The sequence below is a fragment of the Ammospiza caudacuta genome, chromosome 28 (assembly GCF_027887145.1).
Source record: "Ammospiza caudacuta isolate bAmmCau1 chromosome 28, bAmmCau1.pri, whole genome shotgun sequence".
Classification (NCBI taxonomy): Eukaryota; Metazoa; Chordata; class Aves; order Passeriformes; family Passerellidae; genus Ammospiza; species Ammospiza caudacuta.
The window spans coordinates 5318823-5329629 of NC_080620.1; the positions used below are offsets into that span (position 1 = coordinate 5318823).

Consider the following 10807-nt stretch of genomic DNA (forward strand, 5'->3'; position numbering starts at 1 on the left):
TTCTCCCCTCGTCCCAGCCTCAAGAAAGACACACTGGGGTTCCTTGTGCTTTTCATTAGAAAACCCTTTATATTCATTTCATGTCGGTTGAAATCACAAGAAATTAGGTAGGAGGGAAAAAAAAAAAATAAACCAAAACAAAAATTAAAAACAGGGGAGGGGGGAGGGGACAAATACAGACACCAGCACAGCCCCCCCGCGGGTGCTGCCTCCGCAGGGACGGGACACGGGACACGGGACAAGACCAAGGACATCGGCTACGGTGGGACAGAGTGAAGTGACTCAGGCAGGAGATGAGGCAGAGGCTGCTCTCCCTTCACAGCCTCTCCTCCTCCTCCTCCTCCTCCACGTGGGAGCTGCTTCCTCAGCTCTCCTCCTCCTCCTCATCCGCAGCCTCCGACTCCCCGCGAGCTCGCTCCAGCCCGGCCTTGGGATAGTCCTGGACACTGCTGGGGGAGAGCAGGGGCAGGGAGAGCTCAGCCCCCCGCCCCTCTGCCTCTCCTGGCCCCTCTCCCACATCCCAGCTCCTTGCCAAGCTGGGAGAACCCTTTCACAACCCACAGGATGTCCCCGAACGATCCCTGCAGCCCCCAGCCCCCCACACTCACTTGTTGTGGGGCTCCTCTGTGGGTGTCTCCAGCTCCACAGCTCCTGGCCCTTGGCTCTTGTCCTTCTCCTCTGTGCCCTCTGACTTTTGGGACAGGGATTCACCATTCACAGGACCTGACAGGTCTGAAGGGAAGAGAGAGAGGCTCAGGCTCTTGGACCCCCTCATCCATCCCGACCCTCGTGGACTGAGGATCCATGACCACAGACACGGGTGGACCCCAGTACTGGCCTGACCCCCACAGCTGCAGGAAGGGCCCCAAAACCTCCATCCCCCAGCCCATAGACACCATCAGGGTGGATTTTCCCTGTCAGTTCCTCTGGGAAGGCTCTTGCAGCATCACCAGGACGGCCCCAGGCAGAGACCTGGCTCTGAGGGTGGAAGATCCCAGTCACCACTCCCTGTGCAACAGCCTGAGCCAGTGTCCAAGGACGTCTCCACATTCCTCCATGCCTGGACCAGAGCTCAGGCTGGCAGGGAGGAGCTGTCCTGAGCCAAAAAGCAGCAGGGGAGGCCCCCAGAGCCCGGGTGTGGGGTTTGAGGTTTGCCCTCTGCTCTCACTGCATTCCCCATCCAACCCTTTCCCTCTCCTGGCACTGCAGCAAAGCAGGGCCTGGAGGTGCTGATCCCTCCACCACGAGGCCAAGAGCCACCTCCCCATGTCCTGTGTCCCCAGCAGGACAGGGCATGCCCCGAGGAGGGGGCTGTGACGTGCCCAGACAGGGCAGGGATGTTCAGGGATGCCCAGGAACGTTACCAGCATTTGTCTCCTCTTCCCCCTTCTCATTCCGTGTCTCTGCTCCCGACAGCTTCTCCTGGCCCTTCTCTGCCTCCCCCTTGTCCTTCTCAGGCCCAGCTTTGTTGGCTTTCTGCATGGATTCCATCTTTGGTCCCAGCACACGCGACTTCAACCGGGTGTAGACTTCGGCCGCCTTTTCCATCACGTCCTTGTTGGCTTTGTAGCGCCGGATCTGCCCCGGGAGGAGGAGGAGGAGGGACCCCCTTAGAGCTGGGCCAGGCAGGCTCCCTGCTCACCCCAGGGAGGCCTCAGCCCTCTGCTCTACCTTCTTGAGTGTAGCCACCACATCCGTGTGCTTCTGGAGGATGTGGGAAGTGACCTGCAGCGTGCCCAGCTCCTCGAGCGCGTTCAGACACCGCTTGATGTCCTACAGGGGTGGCAGCGGGGTCAGGAGCTGCCCTGGGGGCACCTGGGGCCTCCCAGCACCCCCAAAGGGAGGAGGAGGAGCATTCCTGGGTATCACAGCAGGGCAAGCATGAGCGGGAATGTCCCAGGCCAGGCACTCACCGGGTTATCCACCTTCAGCGCAAACTTGATCTCGCTGTGAAGTTTCTGCAGTTTCTCCTCCACTGTGGGCTCTGGAGCAGACAGAGAGACACAGCTCGAGATGTCAGGGCACCAGCAGAGCCCAGGGTCTGCTCTGGGGCCTGGAATCACTCCCAGGCAGGGCTTTGTGTCCTCCTGCACTTCCAAAGCTGAGCCCAGCCCCAGGAATGTCTCTGGAGAGGATGTGCCAAGACAGCGAGGGGATGCAGGGAAGTGATCAAAGCAGTGCTGGGAAAAACCCTGGCACGACCTCACTGATCCCTCCCTGTCCCAGGGATGGGGGAACCAACCCTGAAGCCCTCTCCTCTCTCTCCTCCCCTCTGTGATGGGAAGCAGTGGGTTTCTCACCCTTTTTCTTCTCCACCCTCCTTTCAGGGATCGGGTCGGATTTCTTCCGGCCTCGTTCCACTTTGAGAGGTCTGTGTGAAGGGAAAGAAAAAGGGAAGATGGCTGTGGTGATCCCTCTGCCCAGCACTGGGCTAACAAGGGGGATGGCACTGGCTGGAGCATCCAAGACCCCTCCACCCTGGTCACAGCTCCCCTATGCCCCAGCTTCCCAGGAATGCAGACAGGAAAAGCCCCACGAGAAAGAAAACATCACGAGTGTCATCCTGGTAACCCCCAACAGCTCCTGCAGCCCCTTCAGCTCAGGAGGAGGGGAGGAACAGGCCCAGCCCCTCTGCAGGTGCTGCAGCCCCAGGAGCCCCATGCCCACCCCGGGGTGCCAGGGCTGGAGCTGTGCAGGACCAGCCCCGTTCCCAGGAGGAAAGGGGAGGGAGCGAGGTGTGGAAATGCTGACTTGTTCCGTGGCTTCTCCTCTGCTCGGCCCCTCTTCTCCTTCTGGCTTGGTTTCCTTGACAACTCCGAGGGCTGTTTCTTCGCCGGCTTCTTTACCTTGGAGGAGAGAACAATGCAGGGAGAGCAGCAGAGCCCTCCCTGCTGCAGCACAGACAGAGCCACAGCCACGCCACAATGGCACCTGTGGCCACCCCATTGCCATGGCACAGCATCACCCCATGGCACAGCATCACCCCATGGCACACAGTCACCCTACATGCTCCCAAAAGCTCCAGGGAGACAGTGCAGCAAACCCCCTGAGTGTGGTGGAAGAGCATCTTGGAGATCACAGAATGGTTTGGGCTGGGAGGGAACACAAAGCTCACCCCGTCCCACCTGTGTCACGGGCAGGGACACAGGGACACCTTCCACTGTCCCAGGGTGCTCCAAACCCTGTCCAACCTGGTCTTGGACACTTCCAGGGATGGAGCAGCCACAGCTGCTCTGGGCACCCTGTGCCAGATGTGAGACCCACAGCTGGATGAGGCATCCTGGGCCAGGGGAAGAGCTCCCACTCCACGGATGGATACAACCCTTCCCAACACCACGTGGGCAGCTGCAGGCTAACCCAAGACCACTCCTGCAGGTCCCTGATGGCCTGACAGGGAGGTGACAGATTGTCCATCCACCCCAGGCCCCACAGCTCTGCACTCACCTCCTTCTCCTGCTCCAGCTCAGAGTCCGAGGAGGACGGAGCCTTGGCCCGGCCCCTCCGGCCCTTTTTGGCCGCTTCATCCTCGGCGCTGCTGTCCGAGTCCGAGTGCACCTCCTCGCCCTTCTCTGCCTTCTCCTTCCTCTTCTCCTTCTCCTCCTTCTCCTGCTCCCGGAGCCGCCGGATCTCCTCCTCCTGCTCCCTCTTCCTCTTCTCCTCCAGCTCCCGCCGCCGCTCCTCGTCGCGCCTCTTCCACTCGCTGATGCGATCCACGTCGCTGTCGCTGTCACTGCCAGGACAGGGCGGGCTGGGACCCCTGCGTGACCCCCAGCCCACCCCAAGGGTGGCACTGTCCCTGCTGAGCTCACCTGTCACTGCTGGAGCTGCTGGGGACACGCTCTGGCTTCGGTTTCCTGCCCCGGGGCTTGGGAGGGGGTTTCTCAGCTGCAAGACAACGGGGACATGTTCAGCAGGAGCCCTGCAGGTCTATCTGTTAAAACAGCCCCGAGCTCCAGAAGCAGAGGGGCTCTAGGATGTGCCCAGGATTTGGGATGGAACCCCAGAGCCTTGGGAATGCCACAGTCCCATGCTGAGGTGGTGGCAGGAGCAGGAGCAGCCCCAGGGCACCTGGCTTGCGGCCCCGTGGTGCCTTTTTCACCGACACATCCGAGTCCGAGTCCGAGTCCGACTTGGTCATGTCCATGGTGGCATTGCCCATTTCCAGATCCGAGTCCACTTTGGAGTCAGAGTCAGAGCCAGACTCCACTTTCTGCAGGCAGAGAGCAGGGCTGGGATGGAGGGTGGCTGTGGGGTGGCACTGCCCCAGTCCCAGCAATACCCCCAAACCCAGCACCCAGAGCCCCCACAGGTCACCAAGTGCTCAGTGAGGTCCCTCCAGGTGCTCCAGCCCAGGACACAGCCCTGTCACTCCCCCCTCCCCACAGTGCAGACCCTGGCTCCTCTCCAGCCTTCCTCAGATTTGGGGTCCTTTACCTTCTTCTTCCTCCCCGCTGCTGGCATCCTGCGCGGAGCCCTGGCCACTGGCTTCTTTTCAGGAGTGAAATCCTGGAGGAAAACAGGAATATGAGGAAATGTGGAACAGTGTCACCATGGAATCAAGCCAGTCAGGTTCCCTTCAGCCTCTGCCCCACTCCCACAGGGATGTTCTCCCCACAACCCTCCCAGTGTATCCCAAAATCCTCTCACCTGGTCGCTGTTTTTTTCCGACTCAGAAGATGTTTCTGAGTTCTCCTCTTCTGTGACAGAGGGGCTGCCCTGATCCAAGTCACTGGAGGATTTCCGAGGCCGTTTTGTCACAGGCATCTGGCAAAGGAGAGGTGACAAGATGAGAGAAGCCCATTCCTTCTCCATCCTCCCTGGAAAGCAAATGCTTCCTGGGAAGGGCTTTCTCCAACTCTTCCCAACGGGCCCTGCAAGAGCTGCACTCAGATCTGCAGCCCTGGATCCTCCTCCAAGCTGCAAACCCAGCCAGGATAGGCATCCCACAGGCACCATGAGACAGCTGTGAGACCCCCAAACCACGCTGAGCCCCATTTCCCACTGGAGAATCCAGAGGCAGTTGGTTTCTCCATCACTTCTGCTGAGGTGGCTTCAAGGAAAGCTCCGTGATGGAGCCACAGTGTCCCCTGGCTGGGCCACCCTCCTGTCCCCAGCCCACACTCACTTTCATGGCCAGGGATTTCCTCTTGAGCCCGCTGTGGTCGCTGCCTCGGTCCGAGTCCTCGTCGCTGTCCACCTTGTCCGTGGGCCCCGTGGCCATGGCAGAGTCGTCCTCGTCGTCCCCGGGGTCACTGCCCACCATGGGGTCGTTCTCGGGGACATCGCTGTCCGAGGAGCTCGCGGGCTAAAGGCAGCAGAGGACAGCGGGGTTAGGGGGGCTCTGGGGCATTTGGGGGGCCAGGAGAGGACAGAGAGGGGGGCACCAAGGGTGGGGAGTGGAGGAGGGCAGAGCTGGGTGTGCAGAGCAGCGCAGGGCAGCCTCCCCTCCCAGCACGGATCCCTCCGGAGCAGCTCCGGATAACGGCACCAACCCTGCCTGGGGAGCGCTGCCCCCTTCCCCCAGCCCCACAGAGAGCACCAGTGACACACTGCTGGGATGCTGCTGCCTCACTGCCCTCTGCCCCCCATCCTCACGCCCTGCCAAAACCCCTGGAGCAGCCTGGAGCTGGGAGCAGAGCCCAGCCCTCCTCTGCCCCGACGGCGCCAGACAAGCCGGGGTGGCCGGGTTCAGCCTCTCCTTCCACCTCCACTTGGATCAGGCCTCTTCCTGTGCTCTTCACACACTTTCCCCATGGGAAAGGTCCACACAAGGAGTCCAGGTGCTCTTCCCACAGGGATCTCCTGTGTCCTGCTCCCTGAAGGTCTTCTTGTTTCTTCAGGTTCCTCGCAAAGGACGTCACACCCCAACTTCATCTTCTGGGCTGCTCCTCTGTGTGTGGCAGCACTGACATTCCTAGAGCTGAGTTCTTCCAGCTGCTGGGAAGCCTCTCCTCACCCTTGGCTGTTCCTGGCACCTCGCTTCACTCAGGTCTCAAAGCCAAGGAAACTTCAGTGTCTTCTCCTGCTCCTTTTGCCCACAAGACACAGTGGGTGTTGGTGAACCCTCAGCCTTGCTGGGTCCCTCATGGGTCCCTGATGGGAGTTCCCAGCAGATTCCTGGCCATGGCAGGTGGTGCCTCCCTCGCCATCACCAATCTCCAGGTTTTCAAGCACCTCCACTGCTTCACCTCACCCTACATCCAGTTTTGGGTAGACCATTTCTCAACCCCTGCCCCTCAAACCAGACCCTCACTCCTGCCCGGCCATGGCACGGCCCGGGGGGCTCATTCCCTGCACCTGCTGACCTCCAGGGACCACCTGGACCTTGCTGCTCACCCTACAAACCTTTCTCTGCCTCTTCAGCCCCACGGCCTACAAAGCTGACGCTTCCTGTGATGATCTTTACAGAATAAACTGGATCCCAATTATGGTCATGAGATGCTCCTACAAGAAGTTGACAAAGAGCTGTTCCCTGGCCCAGCTCGCTCCAAATCCTGCTGGAGGGCTCAGGAACCTCAGGAATGGATGGAGAAGGGGACTTCCCAACAGTCCACAAGCAGATCCAGGAGCCAGGGACAAGCAAGCCTCAAGTTCTTGCTCTGACAACAAAATCTCCATGATTTTGGGCAAGCAGCACAAAGCACAACCCCAGTTCCACCGTGACAATGGAGCAGAAGCGCCTTCCTCCAGAGTAAGCGGGAACTTCCAGTGCTCCTGGAAGCCTGAGGGAAACCCCTCCATGGAGGAAGATGAGGAGAGCAGACTCCCTGAAGAAGGGAGAGGGCAGGCAAGCAGAGGGCAGCTAATTCCACCCCAAGGAAGCCAAGCTGGAAGCTGGAAGCTGGAAGCAATCGGCACAGCAGCGAGGAGAAGCAGAGACAGGAGGAGCGACTCGGGGGGACTGAGGGGCCGCAGCCCCAGGCCCTGCCCAGCCCACACTCACCGCAGGGGCACTGTAACTGGCGTGGGGGTTGTTCTGGATTTCCCACAAGCCCTCGTTGAAGCCTTTTCTCTTGTTTGGTTTCCCGTATTTGTCTTTGTATTTTTCGTAAGGGAACAGATCTTTAGGGCCCAAGAAGGCGCTGGAGAGAGACAAAGCAGAGGTGAGGCCGGAGCGGAGGCAGAGCCCGGCGGGGGGAGCGAGGCAGCGCTTACGTCTCGTGGGTGCCGAAGAAGAAGATGGGGTACTTGTTCGGGGGGGGTTTCACGGCGCCGTCCGCGATGTCATCGATCTGAAAGGAAACCCAAAGCACCAGGAGGTCAGAGACAGCCGTGACGCGTCCTCAGCCCCGGCAAGCGGCGTCGGGTCCGGCACCCGCTTGGAGCCAAGCGCGGCAGGAAAGCACCCGGACGGGGCCCTGGCTACGGGTCCGAGTCCCTGCGGGATTTCTACCAGAGAAACGGGAAGGATCCGGCACCGAGGTCTTGTGGGCAACGTGGGCCTTGTGCTACTCCCCCGGGGTCGGTGGCCGGGCCCGGCAGCGCGGGCGGGGGCGATGGACGAGCGGCCGCAGGGTCCGTCCTGGCTGGAGGCCCCGCTGCCGGCCGGACACCCCCGTCTTCTGTGCTCCGGGCGTCTGGGCCGTGGGCAGGGAGAGCCTCGGGGTGAGCAGGGGGTGCTGGGGAGGTCTTCGGGGCGGGGGGACCCTTCCCCAGAAAGCAAGCGAGCTAAAGCAGAGGGGCTGTCCTGGCGGGAGCGGCAGTCCCGGTCTCTCGGCGAGGTGCAGCCAAGCGGTGTCAGCTCCGGCCCCCTGAGCTCCCCGAGCCCGCACGGTTCCACCTGCCGGTCTCTTCCCATCCGAGGGCAGTGTGGGAACCTGCCGTGCCCTCGCTGCTCCCCACAGAGCCCCCAAGCACCCCCCAGCTGAGCACATCCCAAAGCAGCTCCTGCTGTCGTGGAGCACCGCGGCACGACGCTGTCACCCGGCCGGTGGCACCAGCTGTCCCCCTCCCCAAAGGCTGCAGCATCCCAAATAACCCCCCCAAAGCGCAGCAGCACCCGCTAATCCCGCACCGTGAGCGCTCACAGCAGCCTCCCGTCCATGTCACACCCACAGTGTCCCCTCGCTGTCCTCAACAAGGGACAGAAGCCCGGGCCCCCCAGTGCAGTGCTGAGCTCCCAGCCCGACATGAGTTCCCATAGGGGATCTCTGAGCCAGTGCTGGACCCTAATCCCAGCACAGCCGCTCATGTGGGGTCCCCATTCCGGTACAGGACACCCCATTCCAGTACTGGGCCCCCATGCCAGTGGAGGGGCTGGAATGGGAGCTCCCATCCCAGAATGGGACACCCCGCACCGGTACCGGGCCCCATCCCAGTACAGGACATCGCAATCCGGTACAGGTGCTGGGGGGTGACCCCACATCCCGGTCTGTGTGCTGGGACAGGTCCCTCAGGCCACCACCGGCTCCATGACAGACACCGACCTGGGTCCCCCGTCCCGAACGGGACACTCATCTGCACCCGGTACAGAGCCTCCTATCCCGGTACAGGTACCGTTACAGCATGTCCACCCCGGTACCAGCTCCCCGTCCTGGTACGGGTCTCGTTATGGCATGTCCATCCCGGTACGTGTTCCCACACCGGTACCGTGTCCCCATCCCGGTGCGGGATCCCCATCCCGGTACAGGTACCGTTATGGCATCTCCATCCCGGCAGGGGCCTCCGCTCCGGGGACAAGGCTCGGTACGCGTCCCCATCCCGTCTCGGGTCCCCCCCTCCCGATCCCGCCCCCATCCCGGTCCGGGACCCCCGCCCCCCTCCCGCTCCGTCCCCCCGCGGCGCGGCCCCGCGGTCTCACCCGGGCCGGCCAGTGCGGGTAGCCCTTCATCTTGGCGAAGACGAGGTCCCCGGGTTTGAAGCTGTGTGGCATGGCGGCACCGGGGGGCGCGGCGGGCGCGGGGGGCACCGGGCGCGGGCAGGCCCAGCCCAGGCCGCGGCAGCACCGGGCAGGCGGCGGGGGCGGCCCGCACCGCACGGCACGCAGGATGTCCCGCCCCCGGCCGCGACCGCGCCGCCCATTGGCTCCACCGCACGTCGCTCATTCTATCCGACCAATAGGAGCGAGGCGGCGGCTCGGCGGGATAACGGGATTGGGCCGCGCCGCCGGAGGCGCCGAAGCGGGGGGCGCTGGGGGGCGGGGGGGGGGACGGGGATGGGGACAAGGCCTGAGGGGGGACAGGGATGGGGACAAGGATTGGAATTGGGACCTGTGGGGGGGCTGGGGACTATGGGAGGGTGACAGCGCTGTGGGGCACAAGGGTGTGGGGACAGGGTCAGGGCTATGGGTGGGACAAACGCTGATCCTGCCCCATCCACTGCCCCCAGCTCAGCCCCCAGCCTGGGGATGTGGCTCCTGGCCCTGGGGCCATCCTGGGACTCCAAACTCATTCTGGACAGCTGAGGGTGGTGGGTGGCCATGTCTCTGGCCCAGGACAGGGCCACCAGGAGAGTCACTGGGGCCACATGGGGGGAATCTGACCCAGCGGGTTCCAAAGTCGGGCTGAGCCTGGCTAAGCTGGAGCAAACACTGTGCAGCTGGCCTGGGAGCTGCACTGGGGCTTAACCCGCTTTTAACCCAAACTGGCTTCTCTGCAAGGTCATGGAAAGGAAAACAGTCCCTGCCCACACTGGGCTGCAAAACCCAAACCACAGCCCTGATTCTGGGGAGAAACTCCTTATTCCCAGAGGCTTGGGGGGAGGTGTGTGAGGAGGGAAAATCGTGAAGGTGCTGTGGAGGTGTTGGGAGTGCTCCCTGTCACACTGTGAGTGAGGCCTCGCTCCTGCCAGGCTGTGCCATGTCCCTGCTGTGCCACATCCCATCCATGCTGCATCCTGACCATGCCACATCCAGTCTGTGCCATATTCTGGCCTTGCCGTGTCCCAGCTGTGCCGTGTCCCATCTGTGCAATATTTCGAGCTGTGCCACATCCTGGCCGTGCTGTATCCCAGCTCTGCCACATCCCAGCAGCGTCAGGGCTCTCTCTGTACATTCCCCTCAGCCTGTCCTGTGCCATGGAGGTGTCACTGGAGCGCAGGTCCGTGTCTCAGTCTGTGACTCCCACTGGCGATGCCGGTGCGTGTCCAGCCTTCACCCAGGTGCTCCTGGCTCTCGGTGCCACCGAGTGTGTGTCCAGCCTTCATCCAGGTGCTCCTGGCTCTCGGTGCCACCGGAGGGGCAGTGCCAGGTGCCGACAGCCCCGTTCGGAGTGGGGTCCGCCCGATGCCGAGAGTCGCAGCCCCTTCCTCGGCTGCGAGTGTCCCGTGTCCCAGAGGAGGGGGAGCAGGAGCTGTGCCGTGGAAATGAACCCGTAAAACACGCGGGGATGTTCACTGTGTGCATCCTCAGGTTTGGAGCCCTCGGTCGATCTCCCAGGGATGGGAGACACGAGGCTCCTTGTCCGTGAGCTTTACCCGGCTGTGTCCCAGCTCCGGAGCTGCCCGTTCACCCTGCTTTGCTCACACCGGGGCTGCTCCCGGGGTACGGCGAGCTGAGGCTGTTCCGTGGGGCCGCGGGTGCAGGTTTGGGGCGGGTCTGGGGCGCTCTGGGCTCCGTGAGGCTCCGTGGGTGCCGCCGGGGCTCCAGGGATGCAACCGGGGCTCTGTGGAGGTCCGTGGGTCCCGCTCCGGGCTCCGTAGGTCCGGCTCCGGGGTCCGTGAGTCCCGCTCTGCGGTCCGTAGGTCCCTCCCTCTCCGGGTTCCGTGGGTCCCGCAGCCCCCGGTGATGCCGGTGCCGGTATCCCTCGCCCCCCCCGCCGCCCGAGCGGGGCCGGTCCCGCCCCGTTCCGGTGACGGCGCGGGCGGGCCG

The 10807-nt window shown here is 62.9% G+C and overlaps 1 protein-coding gene across 3 annotated transcripts; it reads right to left on the minus strand.

Moving 5' to 3' along the window:
- Nucleotides 1–72: 72 nt before the first annotated feature.
- Nucleotides 73–8991, minus strand: HDGFL2 (HDGF like 2). 3 transcript variants are annotated; one of them, XM_058821023.1, is made up of 16 exons: nucleotides 8801–8991; nucleotides 7156–7232; nucleotides 6944–7082; nucleotides 5126–5305; nucleotides 4648–4764; nucleotides 4435–4506; nucleotides 4069–4210; nucleotides 3810–3885; nucleotides 3445–3730; nucleotides 2752–2840; nucleotides 2301–2371; nucleotides 1914–1984; nucleotides 1672–1773; nucleotides 1365–1578; nucleotides 609–732; nucleotides 73–449 (listed from the first exon to the last, which is right to left on the minus strand). In XM_058821023.1, the coding sequence occupies exons 1-16, from the start codon at nucleotides 8870–8872 to the stop codon at nucleotides 365–367; spliced, it is 1917 nt and encodes a 638-aa protein (XP_058677006.1). In that variant the 5' UTR covers nucleotides 8873–8991; the 3' UTR covers nucleotides 73–364. The 3 variants fall into 3 exon arrangements, with proteins under 3 accessions (XP_058677006.1, XP_058677005.1, XP_058677004.1); XM_058821022.1 differs by having other exon boundaries at nucleotides 73–446; nucleotides 2752–2846; XM_058821021.1 differs by having other exon boundaries at nucleotides 2752–2846.
- Between the last annotated feature and the right edge of the window lie 1816 nt (nucleotides 8992–10807).